This window comes from Chrysemys picta, chromosome 2 (assembly GCF_011386835.1).
Source record: "Chrysemys picta bellii isolate R12L10 chromosome 2, ASM1138683v2, whole genome shotgun sequence".
In the NCBI taxonomy this organism is placed as follows: domain Eukaryota; kingdom Metazoa; phylum Chordata; order Testudines; family Emydidae; genus Chrysemys; species Chrysemys picta.
The window spans coordinates 235,362,400-235,386,337 of NC_088792.1; the positions used below are offsets into that span (position 1 = coordinate 235,362,400).

The following is a 23,938-nucleotide window of genomic DNA, read 5'->3' on the forward strand; positions in this document are numbered from 1 at the left end:
GCCTCCTCATCAGCCTGGAAGAGGGGCTAAAGCTGGAGGGGGGGGGGCCGGGTGCACCCCATACAGATATGTAGCCTTCCCGTGTGCATTAGGATGGATAGGGATGAATTTAGTTTCCCTGAAGCATGATTCCTCCTGCTGTTTCTCAGGGGCAGCATGTCTCCTCAGTTCAGGGCTTTTGTGCTTCACAGGCATGTTCTGAACCCTTATCACTAAATATCCAAAATTCAGTCTCTTGCAGTGAATCTCCCAATCTCATTAGTGTAATTTAATGAGCATTTATTGTATTTTGTTATATTTATTTCTATATCTGAAGAGATATAATGAAAAATTAATCCTATTTTTTTTGCCAGCTATAAAGGCAATTCCTCTCTTCAAGAAAGGTAATTAGTACAAATGACTCATTTTTGATGATAGAAAAATCCTGGCCTAATCAAGTCTCTGCCTTTGTGTCTCAACTGGAAAAAAGCAGTGTTTATTGTGATACAGTGTCTTCATTGTGAACAAGTTCATCTTCTGGTCCAGCTGTGCATGCTAACACATAAACCAGGTAACAGTTTGATGGTTTAATAATTAAAATGGCATGATAATATATTATTTTTAAATTACCTATTCCGCCAGTGTAATAGTACACTTTCAGTTGCTCTTAAAGAATGAATACACTACATCCTGGTGTATTCATTCTTTAAGTGATTTTTACTTCTATTCCTGTGTGACCTTGGGTAAGTCACAACTTTTCTTTGTCTCAGTTTGCCCACCTGTCAAAAGGGATAATTTAGTGGGCGCAACTGACTCGCCTGCTTGAAAACATCTTCCTTGTTCTGGAGCTATTCCCTGTTTTAAAATGGGAAATCCTGTTAGCACCAGTAAAATCTTTCCAACTGGGCACTCTTAACTATGTCTATGAATGTGCTCTCTCTTAGGAGTTACTGCCTGAAGCTTAACTCATTAGGGCTAGGGATTATGGATTCTCAGACTAGTGAATATGAAAAGAGGAGTTTTCTCTATGATTAAATGGAGAGGTGGGTATCCCAGTATGCAAAACATTGAGATCCCCATGCCAAACAGTGACAGTTGAGCTGGGTCATGCAGCATTTGGAGTCCAGATGACTAAATCAGATGCCTATTAGGCCTGTAGGTAAGAACATGCTGTTGAAGAAGCTCTACCAACTTTTTGAAGGGTGAAACATGCATCCTCCCCTATCAGACCAACTCCGCTTGCTGGTGTTGAAGGAAGTGGGTCTGTGGCTCTGCTCTCAGCTCACCCCTTTTAGCTCCCCTTCTGGAGGCTAGCTATACCAACAGCGCTAACGAATGCTCTAATGTGGCTGGCTCCCTGCACAAGATATGCTCCTTGTGTCCTTTTTCTCTACTTGCATTCCTATGCAGGCCCAGCCACAATCCTTAATATTTTATCCTTAAGTGGTTTGGGTGGGAGGTCTACAAAACTACAAAGTAGTATTATCATTACATACTGTATGCAGAAATGCTGGTTTGAGAGTCACCTGGCATTACCTAAGAGACTAATTGGATAATAATAATTGGAATAATGGTGACTAAAATATAAAGATCCATGTACTGTTTACTCTAGAGACTAGTTTTGAACTGTGATTGCTCTTCAGTAGAGAAGGGAATCTAAGCTCTCGTCTACACTACCCGCCGGATCGGCGGGTAGCGATCGATCTATCGGGGATCGATTTATCGCATATAGTGTAGACGTGATAAATCGATCCCCGATCGCTCTTCCGTCGACTGCTGAACTCCAGCAGTACAAGAGGCTGAAGCAAAGTCGACGGGGGAGCCGCGGCCATCGATCCCGCGCCGCGAAGTAAGTAATTTTAATTCCATCTAAGATACGTCGACTTCAGCTACGCTATTCTCATAGCTGAAGTTGCGTATCTTAGATCGATTTCCCCCTCCCCAGTGTAGACCAGGCCTAAAGCACGACAAACAAAACACACCTGTATATACAGTAAACATTGTTCAGTCTTTCCTTCTGTATAGACTTATATTAAATTAAAAAAATATTTAAAGGTCCTGTTCAAAGAGAAGCACTGTACAAATAATTTTCTAGAAAAAAGGCACCACTTTAAAACCTGGAGAAACCTAGCGTGGAAGAATTAAAATGGTGCAATTTTATATAAGCAGGGTTTTGTAGAAAAAGAAAAGATGGCAACTCTCTATACAGAATCTAATGTCATTCAAAGTACAGTACATGATGACAGTACATAATTCAGTTTCAGAGTATTTCAGTGGTAATTATCAAGCAAACACTTATTCCTGTCTTTTAAACTGGAGTGGTAAATATGTAACATCCCCTAACTTATTTTATTTCTATATAACTGATTAACTAATAATAATGATAGTTGCTTTTGGACCCAGTAGATTTAATTCCTAGGTAATGAATGACATTTCTGTTCACTTTAATGATAATCAGTGTAGTTATATTGTGTTAAGGCTAAATTCTGCCCTGAGATGTCCACACAATGCTCCCAGAATTTGGTTCCAATCCTCACCCCAAACTGTCAGAGGTGTAATGATGACATTATCAGATCCATTGCTCACTGAAGTCAGTGCAGTGCCTAAGTGAAGAAAATATTGCTAATATTTGTATTACATCCATGCTTAAAGTGCACAACCAAGATTGGTGCCCCACTCTGCTAAGCAGTGGCTGTATCCATAGTAAGAGAGACACTGAAGAGCTTCAGAGGGTCCTATGGCACCTTTGAGACTAACAGAAGTATTGGGAGCATAAGCTTTTGTGGGTAAGAACCTCATTTCTTCAGATGCAAACCCTTGCATCTGAAGAAGTGAGGTTCTTACCCACGAAAGCTTATGCTCCCAATACTTCTGTTAGTCTCAAAGGTGCCACAGGACCCTCTGTTGCTTTTCACAGATTCAGACTAACACGGCTACCCCTTTGATACTTGACTGAAGAGCTCACAATCCTATTATACAAGACAGAAAAAAGGCAGCAAAAGGAAATATCAAATCCCCATTTTACAGATGAGGAACTGAGGCACAGAGAGATCATGGCCTCAGTTTAGCAAAGCACTTAAGCACATGCTGAACTGAATAGTCCCACTGAACTCAATAGTCAGTTGTCAATGGAACTGTGCATGTGCTCAAGAGCTCTGCTATATCATGGGCTAAGTGATAGCCCAAGGTCACAAAGAGTGTCTTGGGCAGAACAGGAATTGAACTTGCATCTCCTGAATCCCAGTCCAATGTCTGAATAACTAAAATCCCATTCTCCAGTTTGGCCCTCAGAAACAAAACAGATACACTGATATGTCATACCACTGTGGATTAGTTGAGAGTTACATTTAGTGAATTAAAAAGTAATTACTACATTCATTCTGGTCTGGAAGACAGAAATACTAAATAATTATCAGGTAAATACACGAGTCTTTACTGTGTTGTACTCTGGAGCAAAGCAAGAGCACACTGGTTGTAGCGAAAGCTGAAGCTCTAGTTGTTTAAAAAACTGAATAATCTTTTTTGAACAGTGTATTACAACTATTGATTGCTGTTCACTGAGGAATAAGTTAGTGAAACTCCTGTGACTTTGTTATCCTGTGAGGAGATCAATGTTTTTCTGTAACACTACAGCTGCCAACAATATCTGTTCTGTCAGTGAGAATTATTTTATACGCTACTGAATATTTATGACTAAAGTCTGACTTCAACCTGAACTCAAAGATGTATTATTAGAGGGTCCCTATCCTGCAGATCCCCAACATGGAGAATGCTCATAGACTTCAGCAAGACTTTCTCATGTTAGAGACTTGCAGGGTAGGACCTTTATAGGTAAGCAGTTCTCAGAAGTCAGGATGATAACTGTGGGGGAAGGAAATAAAAATAATCCCTCATGAGTCTCTTAAACTAAGTATTTCAGTGAGTCAGCACTAGGGTGAAAATAACTGTATTCAGTAAACTTTAGAAAGACAGGATTTTTTTATTACTTCATTGTGGATGTGAGTATGTGGAGGGAGGAAGAGCTATAATTAAAGTCTTTGGTGCCTGTTTTATTTTAATATTTCGAAAGGTTAAATTACACGAAAAAAGAGCTTTTCCACTGCTAGGCAGCACATGTCAATGGATGGCTGTTTAGAGGCATATGTAAAATGAATTGCTGGGGTCAGTGGACAGTTTTGTCCACATTACCACTTACTATGGTTGTGGATTTATTTATGTTTGGTGAGATTTGCTGGCAGTATCTGTACAGTGACCAAGGACTGAATGGAATTGGAGACTAATGATTCAATCCTTCAAGGTGCTGATCTCCTTCAAGTAGTAAAGACCTTGCAGGGTCCAGCACTAAAGTATTCTTCTAATGTCTAAAGATGGTTTCCCATTCTGGGTCATATCTGAGGCATTTTGATGGGGAACACTGTAGAACTAGCACCTTTCAGTGAACTCAATTGTACAAAAAAATGACAAAATAACACAAACTACTCAGTAACATGTTCCATCTTGTTCATATGATATAAACAATCAGACTGTTTGCACAAGCTCTGAGCAAGTTTTGAGTAACACAGTCAAATCAATGGTTACAGAAACAGTACAACTTCACTTGTACAGCATCCTTCATAATAACTGAACCTGAGAACACGGTTCATACAATTGTGTAGTTTAAAAATGAATAATAGCAGAAGGAGGGAGAAATGCATGATCTAGGCAAAGGTTTAGAATACAATTTCAGCTGGGATTTGAAAGTAAAGGGATAGTTGATGACACAGCATTCAGTGCTGTTTACAAGGAACCTGAGGTCAGAAGTTGATTTGCATTTTCAGCCTCTGGCTGGTTAGTCAGTATACCCAGGATTTTTAAGTGTCAGTCAACAGTGTGCCCAGGAAGTCATTAAACTTTACTTCTCTGGATTGGATTTTAAAATTGTCCTTGCCTGCCTGCCAATAATATATTTTTCCTACTTGCTAGCTCTAGCATTGAGATGTCTCAGGGTCAATAGGTTTGCCTAGACAGGCAAATTAAAAGACAAAAAGCCATGTCTATGCTACAAAGTTTGGTCAATGCAAGTTACTTTGGTGTACAGCCGACAACCTTTGTATATTGCTTGGGTCCATGCACGCCTGGGTGCGTACTTTGGTGCTGCAAGTACTCATCACAAGTGCTTGCATCCATGTAAAATGTGGTGCACCACGGGTAGGTATCAGAGTTTGTCCTGTGCCGCCATCTGACACAATGCCTTGTGGGACATCTTTGCCATGGTTTGTGAAATACCAGTGATTCACCCAGGGATTTCTGGGAGCTGGGGTCAAATTCCTACCATGCCACTTTCTCTATTCCATAATGTTTTCCACAGCTCACAACTTTCATGTTGGTTGCAAAACTCCCATAGTCCTGCATGCTGCTTTTCAGTCTCTGTCATCTCTTTGGCAGAAGCATGGACTCTGAACAGCTCAGCACAATTCTCATGAACGTTGCTAATACAGAATGCACAATTCTCCGGTATTTGCAGAACCTGAGCAAGTACTATTATAACTGGGATTGTAAAGAGGAAGACATGGAGATGTTCAAATGCAGAAACTGGATGATGATGGGAAAAAATGCCAGTGGATTTCTGCTTCTGGTCTCAAGAAATGAACACCGATTGGTGTAACTGCAGCATAAGGAACATTTGGGATGACGAGTAATGACTGCAGAACTTTTGGATGCAAAAGATCACATTTCTGGATCTGTGTGCTAAGCTCACCCAGACCTTCAGCATAGGGACACCAAAATGACAGCTGCATTGTCAGTGAGAAGCAAGTGGCAACCATGCGAAGCTTGCAACGCCGGACTGCTATCAGTAGTGGGCAATCAGCTTAGAGTTGGAAAATCCACAATGGGGGCCGTTGTCATCCTTGTGTGTAAGGCCATTAAGCGTCTCCTGCTACACAGGACTGTGACCCTGGGTAATGTAAAGGACGTATGGATGGATTTACAACACTGGGGTTCCTGAATTGCTGTGGGTTGGTAGATGCACACATATCACTATTCTGGCACCAGTCCACTTTGCCCCCGAGTACATCACCAGAAAGCGATATTTTTCCATGGTTAAGCAGGGACATTCTTTCCTGACCGCTGGATTACCATTGGTGATACTGAAATAGCAATAGCTATTCTGAGGGGCCCGGCCTACCCCTTGCTCCCATGGCTCATGAAGGTTTACAGTGGCCACCTGCCCAGCACCAAAGAAAGTTTCAACTACTGGCTCAGCAGGTATAGAATGACAGTTGAATGTACTTTTGATACATTGAAGAGATGCCAGTGCTGTTTACTCAGTAGACTGGAATTCAGCAAGGCAAACATGCCCCTGGTTATAGCGGCACATTGTGTACTGCATAATATCTGTGACGTGAAGGGGGAAAAAGCTACTGCCACACTGAAGGGGTGAAGTGGTCAGGCTGTCTGCTGAATTTCAACAGCCAAAACCCAAGGCTATTAGAAGAGCCAACTGTGGAGCTGTGTGGGTGAGGGAGGCCTTACAAGAACCGTTAACAGTCAGCCACAGTAATGTTGTCTGATGCTTTTATGAAATAGGGTCTCTCACGTGTATAGGGCTGAGTCAAAGAAGGGGACAGACTGCAGCAAGGCAGAGATGGCTGCCAACAGGAGGGCCTAGGGAGCACTGACCACGGAGTTCTCCAATGATTGGAAAGGATGCTGAATGCTGGATCTCTGGGGATGTAGGTCAGTAATGCTCTGCAGCATCTGAGTTTATTGCCTGAGCAAACCCATTATGCCCTGGTGCACTTCCACAACCCTCCCCCTGCCCCCCACCCCACAGAACACAACTTCTCCAACTGAAACTATTTTCCCCCTAGATTTGGGATTCAAAGTCTCTGGCTAATTGTGCTGCTTTTTTTAATCATAACTCTTCTTCCCCATTCCACATCGGAGGCAATAGTGATGCCAGTGCCTGCCAATAGCTCTGCTCTTGCCTTTGAACATTCTTTAGGGTATCCTCCAGATCTGATGTTTGTATGTGGAATTGTTGTGCCTGGACAGGGCAGCCCCTTGGCATGCAACTTCAGAGGTGAGCCAAATATCTTCTGAGGTCAGTATGACATAACATGATGTTGTGCCATGGCAGATTGTGCTATAATCCAACAATGCCATGTCATCATGCTGTGATGTAAATGTCACGATGCACAAATATGTCTGAGGACAAACTTTAAAAGGTGGCATCCCAAAATCCCCATTTGCCTCTAAAGCAGTTTCATATTCACCTCGCCCTCTCTCATAAAGTAAGAGAGGCTACTTTAATTTTTAATTGCTGCAGGCCTTTAGTTACTATGTACCCCATGTGCAAAAACCCATGTATTCATTATGCTTAAAAAATATAGTACCTCAAGTTAGCCCTCTGAAATGCTTGCTTTATTTCTTTTCAGAACCAATATCATAGTGCACTACAAACAACTTCCACGTAATTTTGCTACAATGCCTAATTCTTTCAAAACCACTACTGGTGCTTAACTCTCCCGTGACACCCATGAACAAGATGGGGCCTCTTCCAATCTTACAATCAAACACACAATTTGGCCTCCTTCTAGCCAAACTCCAAAAGTGCTTAGTCACTTAGTTACAGGCCATGTACAGGCCTGGCCAAGGTCAGTTCCCAAGTCTGTCATTTATTCTGCTCTGCTGTTGACATGCTGGGGGATAAACTGTTGACATGGATTGGAGATTGGCTGCTGCACTTCTAAACCTCCTGCCTTTCAGAGATAAATGCATTATAAAACGGAAATGACTTTGTTAGCATAACTTAACGTGATACTTAACTCACAAACCGTAGGAACGTATTACAAAGGTTAAAACTCCATCCAAGAATTACCTGACTTGCTAGAGAAAGTATAAGGGTGTCAAAAATGTAGGTGAACTTGCATAAAATGGTCCAGGTTGTATGCAACATCATGAACTTGCAACTCAAACAGCATGGTAAACAAGTTTATCCAACAGTGAAAACTTTGAAAGGTAGCATTTCTCAACCGTTCAATGCAATATCAAATCCTCACATCAATTCCTGCAAAGCTACCTTAAGCACGAGTCTCCCTATCATTCACTTAATTGAGTACAGTATTTAGGCAGGATTTTTGCATGTAATATCCGTAGCTGTTTTCAGATTAGTAAAAAAAGACCCTAATTTCTCATTATTCAAAATAAACCTTAAAAGCAACATTTTCAAAAAATTTCCCAGTACATATTTACAAGATGAACAATATGTATTAAGGGACTTGATCTGATGGTGTAAATAGTAGAATGGTGAATCTCTCAAATGGCTATCAATAAACACTTAAGTGACAACAGTGTTTGTGCCCCTTCTCTGTTTTTTGGGTACGTCTACACTGCAATTAGACACCCGCAGCTGGACCATGCCAGGTGACTCAGGCTCACAGGGATCTAAAGGACTGCTTACCTGCAGTGTAGACCTTGGGGACCCTCCCATTTTGCGGGTTCCTAGAGCCCGGGCTCCAGTCTACGCTGCAGTTAAACAGTCTCTTAGCCCAAGTCAGCAGGCATGGGCCAGCCACAGGTTTATAACTGGAATGCAGACATACCCTCTATGACTATCCTAGCAAATGTCTAAAGGAGAGCAGGAGGAATGTTTGTGTAAACAGCACATTTTGAACTCATGTGAGTATCTGCTCTGTAAATTAGGGTCTAATCCTGCAATGATAGGCCCCTACACATCTATGGAGCCCCATTTGGAAATACTTTGCCTGGATTTGGATCTGATATGAAAGATAGGGTGACCAGATAGAAAGTGTGAAAAATTGGGACAGCAGATGGTGGGAAATAGGCGCCTAGATAAAAAAAAGCCCCAAATATCAGGACTGTCTCTATAAAATCCGGACATCTGGTCATCCTAATGAAAGATGGCATTGTGTGTAGTACATTTCTCTACAACACCACGCTGGGACATTAGTTCATTGTCTCAGAGGAAAGAATGGAACTTATTGAATCACCAACACTGCTTCCTGAAGGCACTTTGTTTTCCTAAGTATCCCTTTACTAACCAGGACTGACTGTACTTGGTTTATATTTGACAAGATCATATTCCAATGAGATATGGCTGCTGGGGCAGGACAGGCTTAATTTTTCCTGGCCGAATAACTTACATATGCTGTAATCTTTATGAGTGCCACTGATTTTTAAAGGCTCACTTAGCCCCTGAGCTACTCCCCCATAGGCAGACACTTTGATATGGGACAATTGACAAGATAAATAAAGTTTTAGGCTTTGCAAATATAACAGCAATCCTTTTAAAAATATTTAATTTCATTTGGGCTTCTTGGGGGCACAATGCAGTTATTAGAACCTCTGGTCATTTATTCCTTTTTACAATGGCTCTGAAGAGTAACCCTTGGTCATATTTTGTAAAATCTGAATAAATACATAAAAAAGTTTTAACCAATATTAACTAAAGCAGCATAATGGTATTCTGTTCTAAAAATGGTTTTGTATCAAACAGAAAAGCTAATGCATGCTCTCCATGATGTGCTGATTTTGCAGGACGGACAGTAGGGAAAAGAAGTAAATATGTATTTGTCACTAAAATAAGCAGATATGACTGAATATATGCAGATATATGGCATAAACAGCTGTTTTTACAGTCAGTTGTCACAGTAGAATTACACACTGATTTTTGTAACATTTCTTTGAATATCTTCCAGCTTGTCCACATCTTTCTAGTATCGAGGTGCCCCCAAATAACCTTAGTATTCCAGGTGCAGTGTCACCAGTCACGTGGAGAAGGGACTAATACCTTCCTTCTCCATGACGTGCTGCCTGTGCATATACAGCCTAAAATAGCATTAGCTATTTTGCTGCCATATCACATTTCAAGTGCATGGGTCTGATTCTGCTCCCAGGAGAGTTTGGCAAATGACTTCAATGGGCGTACGATCACGTCTCATATCTAATATGCTGACTCCTGTCCCTGCTATGTTTCTTTGATATTATTACTGGTGGTCAAGTTTCTTCCTTTCATTTTAAACATTTAGGTTGATGATTTCAGCCTTATGTATTAGCTTGGTTTTGTCTCAGATAGTCAAATTGTGAATCCCTTACTTGCACTGGTGAGCAGTTACTCATATGAGAGTGATAATATTGATTTCTGTCCCCCAGTAATTATTTCCAGTCCATATTTGTAACTTCAAACAACTACTTTGTTTTTCTCTGTCATCACTTGCACTTGCATTACTTCATTTTACTATCACTGGCTGATTTAAATATATTGTGTGCCTCTTCTACATTTAATTAATGGAGATACTAACAAGGATCTACCACTGCTTCCTATGTCATCTCATTAGATGCCTCCTCCCTGAACTCTCTGAGGACAAAAAAAAAAAAAGGGTAATGGTAAAATGACACACAGTTTTCAGTCCATGTGCCAATGCTCATATCTATACCAATTTTATTGTTTTTTAAAAAAAGAGAATTACAAAATTAGTAGGCAAGGGAATGCAGTAACTGTAATATCTTGTTTTAGCAAAGCATGGTTTTACAGTAGTCTCTTGCCAAGTCATATTTGAAAATTTCAATAGAGCTGGTCTGGTATGTCTTGTTCTTGAAAAAGCCAAGCTGTTTATTGCTCATGGTTCTGTTAACCTAGAGAAGTTCTCCCCCACTCACTCCCTTAACATGTGTTGCATAACTCCGTCAAAGATCTAGTTGAACTTGGGCACTCCCAGACTGTTGTGAGGGGATTCACACACTGAATCCCCATGTTCTTTAAGCCTCTGGAGTGTGAACAAAATCCAGGCACTGCCCTTGCTTGGGGTAGGCACACTCAAAGTGCAAATTCTTTGTCTAGTACCCTCCCCTCCGAGCTGAGACCCCATGCTCTTGACTTAATCTCATGAGAAACACACGCAACTTAATACAAAAATAATAACCCTTACACACATTTCCCTGCCTTAGTTTCCTCAGCACTCTAGAATATTCTCTGGGGTGTCCAGGATCCTTCTGCTGAAGCTCAGGTCTTGACTTCTGAACCATGGAGCCTCTCTCCCTAGGTCAGCTTGCGTTTTCTGAGTTTGGTTGGTTCTGCAGTGAAATCTAGTCCTCCTGCTTTGAAAGCATGCCCGTCTCTTCACATCTCCTGCCCAAACTTCCCATGTCTCTCTCCAAAGCCTTCCCCTTAAGAGTCCTTTTAAAAACTCTTGCTTTGTCCCTTTGTTCTGTTGGAGGATTTTCCACTTGTTCCACTTCCTCCTCCCTGCAGACAAGTTGGAAGAAGTAGTTTTTTCCAGCCTCATCAGCCAACCTGTCATTCAGGTGTTTCATAGTAACAACTTCATAATATGGACCAGAATTCATAATTTGTACAGACAGATTCCCCAAACTGTCACAAACTCTACCAGAGACTTTTATGTGACCCCCCGCCCATTCCATCGTGATGTTGAGCTAATGGATTTGCATAGCTGTACTGGCTCCACTGCCTGTTGGGCCACAGATCACCACAAAGGAGGGAGAAAAATTTGCCTCACTGCATCTGAATGCATGTACAAAATGTGTAATTATAAGCCAAGTAGCAAGTTTTCCTTCCTGCACATATTTGGACTTGGAGAGGGGTTGTTTAGTTAACATGCCCTGAACGAAACCTGGACTTTTGGATTGCTACTGGGGATTAATATTTACTACTCCAAAGCAGAGATTATTGAGTAAATTAAACAGAGTTGTTCTATACAAAATAAGAGCAGCTGTTGAGCCCTCAGAATCTCTACAAGGCCATGTAGGCTCCATAGCAGTCTGACCAATTTAGAGAAAATATCAACATGAACAAGAAGCGCCGAAGAAAATAAAAATATCCACCATGATGAGATTTAGAGCTGTATGCAGGGAGTTGAGATCTGTAAATACACAAACCAACCCTTGGGCATCTCAGGTCCATCCATCTACCTAACACAGCCAACAGAAATTACTGCAACCTTAGTAATACTTCAGGTATATAGACTGACCAACCTTAGGCCAAAACTACAACCAACTGTGTGTGTAAGAAATTTTGAACAAGAACAAAATATGCAATGTGGAGGTGGGAGAGAAACTATATCTTTCACTACTGTGGGGTGCTCTCGACTCTCAGCCCATCTCTCACTGCATCATTGTCCTTCTAGTGCTGCAAGGGGTGCAATCATCCTGTTTATGAGGAGAGGATTTCTGAGTTGATGGCTGGGTGGAATTGCTCACGAGGAAAGCCTGATAAATTCTGACTTCTAACCTGGGGAAACATTCAAGTTGAGTAGCATCAAAACAAACCCTTCCACCCCCACTGAGGTTTACTGTACCCAGAAGATGAGGGATACTCCCCTCATGGACTATAGGAAGATTGGAGAGAGGATGTGTAACAAAACTGTAATAGTAAAGGCTCCCCCCCCCAGGCATCAAAACAGCTTCCTTAAAAACAGATGGCAACCCACTCCCCAAAAGGGAAAATGCTGATAATCTGAAGCAACAACAGATCCAGATGCTGATCTAACTGATAGGTTGTAGCTCAGAGCACTCATTATGCCCTTAGCACTTCAGTGAGCAATATTAGCTTGAAATTCAAAACACAAAGAAGATGCAGTGTTGTTCCCTCAAGATTCTGCTGTGTCACCATGGAGGTACACAACATAGTACAGATATGAGTGGTTTTATCTGCAAAATACTCACTGTTTTGGACTCATTATGCAAGATGCTGATCTCAGTTACATCAGTTTTCCATAAGTAGGGTTACCATTCGTCCGGATTTACCCGGACATGTCCTCCTTTTTGTGCTAAAAATAGCGTCCGGGGGGAATTTGTAAAGCACTCACAATGTCCGGGATTTCCCCCCTCCCCCGGCAGAGCAGAGCGAGCGGCTGGGAGGGCTGCAGGAAAGTCCCGGGCTGGACTCCGGAGCAGCTTCCTCCTCCCACCCCCCCCTCCCTCCCTGCATTCTGAGCCGGCAGTTCCTCCTCCTGCAGCCCGGTCCGGCAGCCCTGTGCAGGGCCAGGGACCGGGTTTTGTTGTGCTGGGGAGCTCAGCCATGTGTCCGGCTGGCACAGAGCCCAACACCCTGTTCTGAGCAGCAGGGTAAGGGGGCCAAGGAGGTTCTGGAGGGGGCAGTCAAGAAACAGGGGGGGGCTTTTTGGGGGGAGTGGAGAAAGTTTTGGGCAGTCAGGGTACAGGTAGGGGGTAGGGTCCTGGGGGGCAGTTGGGGGGGTGTCTTAGGAGGGGGCAGTTAGGGGACAAGGAACAGGGAGTCTTAGGTAGGGGGTGGGGTTCTGGAGGGCAGTTAGGAGCAGGGGTCCCAGGAGGGGGCAGTCAGGGGACAAGGAGCGGGGGGGTAGGGGGCTGGGAGTTCTGGGGGGGAGCTGTCAGGGGGCAGGAGTGGGGAGAGGGATCAGAGCAGTCAGGGGACAGGGAGCAGAGGGGTTTAGATGGGTTAGGAGTTCTGGGGGGGGGCTGTCAGGGGGTGGGGAGTGGTTGGATGGGGCGTGGGAGTCCCAGGGGTCTGTCTGGGGGTGGGGGTGTGGATAAGGGTTGGGGCAGTCAGGGGACAAGAGGCAAGGAGGCTTAGATAGGGAGTGGAGTCCTGGGGGGCAGTTAGGGGCGGGGTCCCAGGAGGGGGCAGTCAGGGGACAAGGAACGGGGGGAGGGTTGGGGGTTCTGGGGGGGCGGGAAGTGGGAGGGGCTAGGGCGGGGCTCCTCCCGTCCTCTTTTTTGCTTGTTGAAATATGGTAACCCTACCATAAGTATAACTTCAGTAACAACTCCTTGACTTCAATAATAACTTCTGATTCTCATGGGGGAGGAATAGCTCAGTGGTTTGAGTATTGGCTTGCTAAACTCAGGGTTGTGAGTTTAATCCTTGAGGGGGCCATTTAGGGAACTGGGGTAAAAATCTGTCTGGGGATTAGTCCTGCTTTGAGCAGGGGGTTGGACTAGATGACCTCCTGAGGTCCCTTCCAACCCTGATATTCTATGATGCTAGTGCAAGATCAGAATCAGGCACACAGTCATCTCTGACTATGGTATAACAGAATTCATGCCCCGTTTGCATTAAAAGATGCATTGCTTCTCCCCAAGTCATGTGATTATGTGAGAATCTCAGTTTTCGTTTTCCAAAAAGTGAATTTCTAACCCTCACAGAACTACCACCCCCTACACCAGGGGTGGGCAAACTATGGCCCGGGGGCCACATCCGGCCCACCAGATGTTTTAATCCAGCCCTCGAGCTCCCACAGGGAGTGGGGTCAGGGGCTTGCCCCACTCCACGCAGCTCCCAGAAGCAGTGGCATGTTCCCCCTCCAGCTCCCACATGTAGGGTCAGCCAAGGGGCTTCACACTCTGCCCCTGCAGCTCCCATTGGCCGGAAACCGCAGCCAATTGGAGCTGCAGGGGCGGTACCTGCGGACAGGGCAGCGCGCAGAGCCGCCTGGCTGCGCCTCCATGTAGTAGCTGGAAGGGGGACATGCAGTTGCTTCTCGGAGCTGCTTGAGGTAAGTGCCGCCCGAAGCCTGCACCCCTGACCCTGTTCTGCACACCAATCCCCTGTCCCAGCCCTGATCCCCCTCCCGCCCTCCAAACCCCTTGGTCTCAGCCCGGAGCACCCTCCTGCATCCACAAACCCTCATCCCCACCCTGGAGTCCTCACTCCACCCCCCCGCACCCCAACCCTCAATTTTATGAGTATTCATGGCCCGCCATACAATTTCCATACCCAGATGTGGCCCTGGGGCCAAAATGTTTGCCCACCCCTGCCCTAGACCCCTAGCAATACCCCTTTGCTGTCTGCAGTGCTAGAAATTAGATTTTGCATGCTCCTAGCATGAGTAGGCTAAGAGGCAGGGCTTCTTGTTCACCACACTACTTATCTTTGCAGTCACACTTGTGGTACTGTATTCCCAATATGCAAATACTAAAGTAACTAATTACAGAAAAGGTAAATGTCAGGACTTTAATGGTATTTCAATATTCACGATTCAGACTGACATCTCACTTTTACAATATGCTAGTTTGTTTTACTGCTTTTCTCCCTTTTCAGTCTCCCTCTAAACTACAGTATAACAGTTAGACCATTTTGACACCTGCTGGTGTCTGTGTAAAATGAGTGTAATATTTAAATATGAAAATAGGTACCTCTAATTGTTCAACTGGAATGTAAGAGGCATCATGCTAGGGGGCAAGCTGAAATTGTTTCATTTCATAATTGTAAATTGCACCCCACATTGTACCAGTATCTACTGAGTAGGAGGCAAGAGTTTGAGGACTCAGAATTTAAGAGCCTGATCCAAAGACTCTCATAGATTTCACTGGGCTTAGGCCTCAGGAGAATCAGATTGGATCTGGTTAAAAGAGAAAAGACACAATAATCAGTTGTTTAAGGAGAAACGTCTGCATTTCAAACGGGAGACTTTAGCCTTCACTCTGCTTCTCTTTCTTAAAGAAGACTGTTGATACCCCATGTGCAGTCATGTCTGCCTTGCTGACAGACTGCTTGCTTATCACACATACAGTTCTAGCCAAGAGGGTAAAATTACATTTTCTCACAATATCTTTTTTCCCCCCAAGACAATTCAATGCAATGAAAGGCTGTGTCTTAACTAGAGTCATGGAGATTGAGAATATCTCATGCTTCATTATCTTTCAGTAATACCTAATGGGACTCTATGGAGATGCTGTAAACCTAATACTGTAGGCTTGGGCAACTGAGAAATTGCTATAACGGAGACAACAACGGTGAGTTTGTTTTCTTTTAAACATGCATAAACCCATGAACCCATATTTTGAATAATGGCTCTTGGAGAGGGATATATAAATATTATTATGGGCGTGCCTTGTTTATTATTGTTAATGATGTATGGTAATAAGAAATGGTGCTCTATCAGTCATAGCTATGCTATATTGGAAATACTTAAACATAACACTGCAGCGTACTATGAGGTTCAGAACTGGATGGTATCAGACAGAAGTGATCTATTTGAGCAAAACATTCAGAACTTTCAGCCTGAAACCGGATATGTTAAAATTAATGCACCTTTGAGGAGATTCACAGCTACACAATTCAACACAATGCAAATCCTATGCTGTATTGCAGAGGATGTAGGATACTTAAAATTTGGTCAAAATCTTTGAATATTTCAGTCCCTTAAAACAAAGCTTTTTAAGAAAAGGAGCAGAAATTAAAATATACATCTCACATGTCTGGAAATGTTTATAATGGATTAGGAAACTTAAAATCAAGATTCATAAAACCTGCTCTTTCCATCTCTAATTACACAGGTTGTAAATGTTCCCACACAAGAGACTGACTCCGCAAAAACTTTCTAAAAACTATTACGTGATCTACCTGGCTATGAATTTTCCTCTTCTGTTCTCTTGCTGGCCATAATCCTGCCTGCAGAATTGGGGATGAATGACATAGCTTTGCATCACGAATGTCACAAGGACCAGGGGATGAATCCTTCCACCCAGATCGTAGATGGGCAGTAAACTGCTCTACTGCTGCACTTCATCTTAATGACTGAAGTAGCCGACATATTCTGGCAAACACACCTTTGTGGAAGGTTTGACAGAAGGATATGTATAGCTGCAGATCCCCTGAAGAACTGAGTGCTAAGATGTACAAGGGGCATGTACCCCCTGCAGACTCAATACTGTCCTTTCTTCTCTTGTACAGTAAGGTGAAACAGAGTTCTTTTGCAGAGCGTCTCTATATCTGCGGAGGAGGGGGTCAAGATTTGCCCCACATAATTGGAACAAAACAGTTGTAAAATAGAAATTCTTCTTGATGAGAAATGGATCCTCTTATACCTCCTTTACACCAAAATCAAGTCATGTTAAATAACATTACTTTTGATCTCCAAGTATGGAATGAAAAGGAACATCTCAGGCAGATAGAAGCCTTGTCCAGGAGGCCAGGATTCACACTGACACACTTTAGCATTTACTGTCTGGCTATTAGGGCCCCTTCTGTCTCCCAATCTTGGGAGCTTCTAGCACCTCTCTTTCTGTAGGCTTCCATACTCCCTATTATCCTCCTCTAGCCTATTTAATTTTCACAAGGTCCCTGTTTCCAAGTTCTTACGTTACTCACTCATGGAGAGGTATTAACTGGGCCTATTCAAAAATATTACTATTATGATTATTGGATGTGGCCAAACAACTTGAGTAAATCAAAGCCTATTAAAAATTTAAAGCACACACATATATATATATATATATCAAAGCAATGCAGTCCTTTCAAGAAATTTGTTTCTGTGACTTTATTCTGAACCCTTGATGTGTGAATGTATTCAAAATTTAGATTAATTTTTCTCTGTCCATACGCCTTTCTACACTTGTTTGCTTTACATATACCAGTATATAATCCAAAATGAACTATTATAAAAGAAACTTAGAAAATCAAATTTAAATCATTATTATTTGACCTTTTATTGCTTTTGTAGTCTGTAAGCTAATAGTTACATAACAGTTACATTAATGTCACTTTGCACTCTAGAGAGACAAAACTGCCTACCTAAATTGTTCATGTGAAAGACTGCACTGTGTTTAAGCCAGTGATTCTCCTAGATCAGTGGTCACCAACCCATTGTTTGCGATCGACTGGTCAATCCTGGGGACTCTCCCAGTTGATCGCGCTCTCCGGTGGTGTAGCGGGGCTGCCGCTAAGGCCGACTCCCTGCCTGCCGCAGCCCCACACCACTTCCAGAAGCGGCCGGCACGTCCCTGCAGCCATGGGATGAGGAGGGGTCTCCGCGTGCTGCTCCTGCCTGCAAGCACCACCCCTGCAGCTCCCATTGGCCGGGAATGGGGAACTGTGGACAATGGGAGCTTTGGGGGAAGTGCCTGCAGAGAAGGGCAGCGTGCAGAGCCATGTGCTCCCCGCCCCCTCTCAGGGGCCACAGAGGCATGTTGGTCCCTTACAGGAGTGGCGTAGGACCAGGATAGGCAGGAACCTGCATTAGCCTCACTGCACCGCCGACCGGGAGCTGGCCACAGTAAGTGCCACCTGGTGGGAGGCCGCATCTCAACCCCCAGTCCTGAGCCCCCTCCCAGAGCCAGCACCCCATACCCCTCCAACACCCCAACCCCCTGCCCCAGCCCTGCCCCCCCTCCCAGAGCCAGCACCCCGCACTCCCTCCTGCACCACAACATTCTGCCCTAACCCGTCCTGCACCCAAACACCCTCCCAGAGCTTGCAGCCCTCACCCCCTCCTGCACCAAGCCCCTGCCCCAGCCCTGCCCCCCCTCCCAGAGCCAGCACCCCGCACTCCCTCTTGCACCACAACATTCTGCCCTAACCCCTCCTGCACCCAAACACCCTCCCAGAGCTTGCAGCCCTCACCCCCTCCTGCACCAAGCCCCCTGCCCCAGCCCTGACCCCCCCTCCCAGAGCCAGCACCTCGCACCTCCTCCTGCACCCCAATCCCCTGCCCCAGGCTCAGCCCAGCGCCTCCTCCCACGCTGTGAACTCTTTGGCCCCAGCCCAGAGCCCGCACTCCCTCCCGAACACCAACCCCCTGCCCCAGCCCAGTGAAAGTGAGCAAGGGTGGGGAAGAGTAACCGACGGGGAGATGGGGGATGGAGTGAGCGGGGGTGAGGCTTTGGGGAAGGGGCAGGGTAGATCCTGGGTTGCCCTTAAATTCAAAAAAGTGAACTTAGGCGTAAAAAGGTTGGAGACCACTGTCCTAGATACACGCCTTTACTGCAACATTTGAAATCATTGGGAGCACTTCCAGGATGTGACCTTATACCGATCTTAGGAAAATACACACACAAGTAGGGTAGAAATAGCGATAGCGCATCCTATATTTATATTATATAGAAAGGTTTTGTCAAAACAAAGAAACTGCTCTTTATAATCATGAGGATGTATTGTAGTTTGAGATGTAATAATACATTTCTTTGTTTTGGCTCAATTTTTTTTTTTTTGCAGACTAAGTTCCAAGATTATGAGAATAAAGCATGCTGAGACCAAAAAAAATAAACTCATTTTAAAATAAAGTTTCAGAAGATCATGAAATGTGTGGTTTCCCATGTATTGTCTCCGCATGTGTATCCCGGAAATCGTTCTGAGCTTATGCTCTGGAAATGAGTGTAGTTGCAGGTACTGGAAGGCACATTGCAACTATGGAGCCAGGATGCTAAGCTGCCTTATTTCCAGTGGTTGGTGACTTTTGGTAAGGAAAGAGGGAATAGGTTGGTGGTAAGAAAAGGTCACAGGGTGAGGGCGCTGGGAGATTGTGGGAAGGCACTGGAGGACTAGTGGCCTTCAACTGCTGGGTTACAACACACTACAGATAGCTTGAGTGGGAAGCTCACTTGAGGTCTGCCTTACTCCCTGAACCATGTTAGCTAACTCATGTGATTTCAACCATATCCCATAAATGAGGGAGGAGGGTTTTTTGTCTTGATAGCGGGACAAGTTAATAGGAAAATTGAGCTATAACCTGGAGTGAAGCCCTAGAACAGAGGTCCCCAAACTGTGGGGCATGGAGAACATTCGGGGGGGGGGGATGCGGCTGAGGCCTGGCCCCATGCCCACCATGGCCCCAACCTCGACCTCTTTACCCCTGTCTGTGTCCCACCCTCCCGGAGCTGCATCCCGGCTCCCACCTCTGCCAGGGGATGGGGGGGGGTGCAGGAGGGGGTGGGAGAGGAGTGGACAGGGGTAAGGTGGGGCACAAGGTAAAAAGTTTGGGGACCTCTGCCCTAGAAAGGTAATCAAAGAGCTGTAACTCTTGACTAAGGCGGGATATGACAGAGGTCTATAAAATCATTAATAGTAAGGAGAAAGTGAATAGGGAAGTGTTATTTACCACTTCACATAACACAAGAACTAGGGATCACCCAATGAAATTAACAGGCAGCAGGTTTAAAACAAACAAAAGGAAGTACTTCTTCACACAAACACACAGTCAACCTACGGAACCTGTGTCAGGGGGACGTTCTGAAAGCCAAAAGTATGACTGGATTCACAAAGGATAAGTTCATGGAGGATAGGTACATCAATGACTTTCAGCCAAGATGGTCAAGGACACGACCCCAGGGCCGGCTCTGGCTTTTTTGCCGCCCCAGGCAAAAAAGCCTCCCGCCGCCCCCCAGCCCCCCGGTGGGGAGCGCGGCAGGGGAGGGTGCCAAGCCCGGCTGTGGCCCCGCTCTTCCCGGCGGCCGGAGCGCTGGCGGGAGGGCGGAGAGCCCGGCCACGTCCCCGCTCTCCCCGACCGGCCGGAGCACCGGGAGGAGGGCGGAGAGCCCAGCCGGGGCCCCGCTCTCCCCGACCGGCTGGAGCGCCGGGAGGAGGGCGGAGAGCCTGGCTGCGGCCCCGCTCTCCCCGGGTGAGCGCCGCCCCCCTCCAGGTGCCGCCCCAAGCACATGCTTGGAGGGCTGGTGCCTGGAGCTGGCCCTGCACGACCCTATGCTCCAGGTGTCCCTAAACCTCCAACTGCCAAAAACTGTGATTGGAAGACAGGGAGTGGATCACATGAAATTGCTCTGTTCTGTACATTCCCTCTGAATCATCAGCCGCTGTCAGAGACAGGATACTGGGCTAGATGCACCACTGATCTGTCCGAGTATGGCTGTTCTAATGTTCTTATTGGACATTATAAGAGACCAAATAATATTCTGAAAATACATATTAATGCTAGATAAAAAACGGTTACCCACCTTTTCGTAACTGTTGTTCTTCAAGATGTGCTGCTCATGTTCATTCCATTTTAGGTGTGCACGCCCACGTGCCCGGTCGTTGGAGATTTTTGCCTTAGTGGCATCCGTAGGATCGGCTGTGGTACCCCTTGAGTGCCGCGCTCATGCTAGGGATATAAATAACGTATAAAAACAATAACCATGTACCCGATTAAAATTCTATCGGTTACAAGGTTAAACGTTTAACTGGGGAACTAGGAGTGTGGGGCAGAGGGGGTGCTGCAGCACCTCCACGTTTTACGTGGGACTCCGCTGCTGGCCCCGCACCTGGGGACCCCAGCACACCCGGGGTCCTGGCTGCCAACCTGCACCCAGAGTCCCGGCTGCCGGGACCCCGGTGCACCGGGATGCCGGGCACAGGCGGCAGCAGAACCCCGGGCGCACGGGGCTGGCAGCCGGGACCCCAGTGGAGTTTAATTGTTAACAGAAACCGGTTAAACTTTTACATCCCTAGCTCATATGTCAGTATATCAGGCGCAGCTGCCCCTACACCCTCCCAGTTCCTTCCTGCCGGGTAACTCCGATAGAGGGCAGGAGGGCGGGGTAATGGAATGGACATGAGCAACACATCTCAAAGAACAGTTACGAAAAGGTAGGTAAGCAGTTTTTCTTCTTTGAGTGCTTGCTCATGTCGATTCCATTCTAGGTGACTCACAAGCAGTGTCCATGGAGGTGGGCTCGGAGTTCATGGTCATGCAGCTTGAAGCACTGCTCTGTCAAAGCCAGCATCGTCTCGAGTTTGCTGGGTAAGTGCATAACAAGATGCGAACATGTGGACAGACGACCAGGTAGTGGTCCTACAGATCTTTTGGACTGGTACCTGGGCCAGGAAGGGCGCTGACAACACTTGCGCCTTAGTCAAGTGTGCCGTCACGATTGCTGGCGGAGCAACTTTTGCCAGCTCAAAGCAGTAGCCGATGCAGGCAGTGATCCAGGATGAAATCCTTTGAGCAGACATTAGGCGACTTTTTAGTCTGTCTGCCACTGCAATGAACAACTGCATTGACTTTCGGAACGCCTTCGTTCTATCTATGTAGAAGGCCAACACCCTTCCGACGTTCAGGGAGTGCAGCCTGAGTTTCTCATCTGACATATGAGGCTTTGGAAAGCAGACGAGTAAGTATATGTCCTTTCCTGTGTCGTATGAAACTGGGAAACTGTCTTAGGCAGAAACGCCTGTGCGGTCACAGCTGGACCTTATCCTTATAGAAGACCATATAGGGCGGTTCTGAACCACCTGATCTCGGACACCCTGTGGGCCGATGTTATTGCAACCAGGAACGAAACCTTCCAGGCGAGAAGCAGGAGAGAGCAGGAAGCTAAAGGCTCGAAGGGAGGCCCCATGAGCCTCAACAGCATGAGATTCAGGTCCCAGGGAGGGACGGGATCCTGGACGTGCAGGTAGAGATGCTCCAGGCCTTTCAAAAACCAGCCCGTCATGTCGTGAGCGAAGATTGATCTGACTTGGAACGGAGGGTGGAAAGCCGAGATAGCGTCCAGGTGGACCTTGATCAAAGATAGGGACAAACCTTGGAGTTTGAGGTGCAGCAGATAATCCAGGATCTCCTGCAGCGAAGCCTGCGAGGCCATTCCGAGGCCCAGCCCGTGAACGTTTTCCACTTGGCCAGGCAAGTCGCTCTGGTGGAGGGGTTTTCCGCTACCCACAAGACCTGCTGAACCTGGGCTGAGCATTCCCGTTCGTCCGCATTCAACCATGCAGTAGCCATGCTGTCAAGTGCAGTGCTGCCAAATTTGGGCGCAGCCATGTGGCCCAACAACTGCAGCAGATGTGAGCCGTGGAGAGCGGGTGGTTCTTCACATGGGGGATCAGGTTTGACATGTCCTGAAAACGCGCTACCAGAAGGAAGGCCCTGGCTCGCATGCAGTTGAGAACTAAACCAATGAACTCTATTCACTGGATTGGCTTTAAGGTGGATTTTTTCTCATTTATTATTAACAGGCCCAGGTTGCGGCAGGTGGAATGCTCCAGACTTAGCTCCTCTGCACTTGTTCCCGAGACCTGCCCTTGATAAGCCAGTCGTCGAGATACGGGAAGACCTGGACCCCTTGACGTCTCAGTTATGCAGCCACTGGCACCCTACATTTTGTGAACACCTTTGGGGCCGATGAGAGGCCAAAGGGCAGTGCCATGAACTGAAAATGGCATCCGCTTACTATGAAACATAGGAAATGTCTGTGACCTTGGAATATGGAAATAAGCATCCTTCAAGTCGAGGGGAGCAGACCAGTCTTCTGGATCCAGGGAGGGGATGATGGAGGCCAGGGAGACCATGAGAAACTTCAACTTCCTGAGAGACTTGTTGAGGTGACGCAGGTGCAGAATTGGTTTGAGGCCCCCTTTTGCTTTTGGGATTAGGAAGTAGTGGGAATAGAACCCCTTTCCTTTCATGTCCTGAGGACCCTCCTCCACCCCCCCCCCCCAAGTACAGGAAGTTTTCGACCTCTTGAATGAAGAATTCCTTGTAAGAAGGGCCCCTGAAGAGGGATGGGGCAGGGGGGGGTAGGACGGAGGGGCGGCCGAGAATTGCAGGGTATAGCCCAGAGATACTATGTCCAGCACTCAGCGGTCTGAGGTGACCCACAACCAGACCGAATGGTAGGGACAAAGATGGTCAAGGAAAGAACAAGGTGGATCCGGGGAGCTTGCTGGGTCGTCGCTCTCGAGCACACTTTCAAAATGAGCACTTCTGACCCCCAGGATGCTTTGCCAGGTTGGGCTGTGTGGGTGAGTGGGAGCAGGAAGGGGCGCAACAACCAGAGTTTGTGTCTCTATCCCTTCTCCTTGCAGACCCCTGATGAGACTGCCAAGCCTTGGTGGCGGGGGCGGCCGGAACTTCTTCCTTGCAGACTGCGGCATATGCATACCTAGCAAACAAAGGGTGGCCCGAGTTTCCTTTAACCCATGGAGCCTCGCACCCATTTGCTCCGCAAAGAGACAGTCCCGAATGGGAGGTCCTGGATTTAGGTCTGCATTTCTTGGGACAGGCCAGCAGTCTGAAGCCAGGAGCTGCGCCTCATGGCCACCGCCGATGTGACCACCCTAGCCACCGAATCTGCCGTGTCCCAGGCCATTTGGAGAGACCACCACACTGTCATGGTACCCTCCTCCACCAGGGAGCCGAATTATTGGGCCAACCCTTGAGGGAGGGACTCCTTGAACTTACAGAGGGAGTTCCATAAGTTAAAACTGTACCTGCCCAAGAGGCCTGGTGGTTGCAGGCTGGCTATTGAA

General features: G+C 46.1%; 1 protein-coding gene across 15 annotated transcripts in view; it reads right to left on the bottom strand.

The window, feature by feature from the left end:
* JPH1 (junctophilin 1) overlaps positions 1-23,938 on the bottom strand; it is a 115,002-nt gene that overhangs the window by 18,209 nt on the left and 72,855 nt on the right. For 2 of the 15 annotated variants that reach the window (XR_006173140.2, XR_006173139.2), the window contains one exon: positions 20,647-20,792. The exons of 12 other annotated variants lie outside the window; for them this stretch is intronic. Coding sequence is in view for 1 of the 3 variants with exons in the window: in XM_005306772.4 (XP_005306829.1) it covers positions 20,788-20,792 (5 nt within the window). In the remaining 2 variants the exon portion in view is untranslated. Of the gene's footprint in view, positions 1-20,646; positions 20,793-23,938 lie in introns of those variants that run through there. One more of the 15 variants, XM_005306772.4, reaches the window with a different exon arrangement.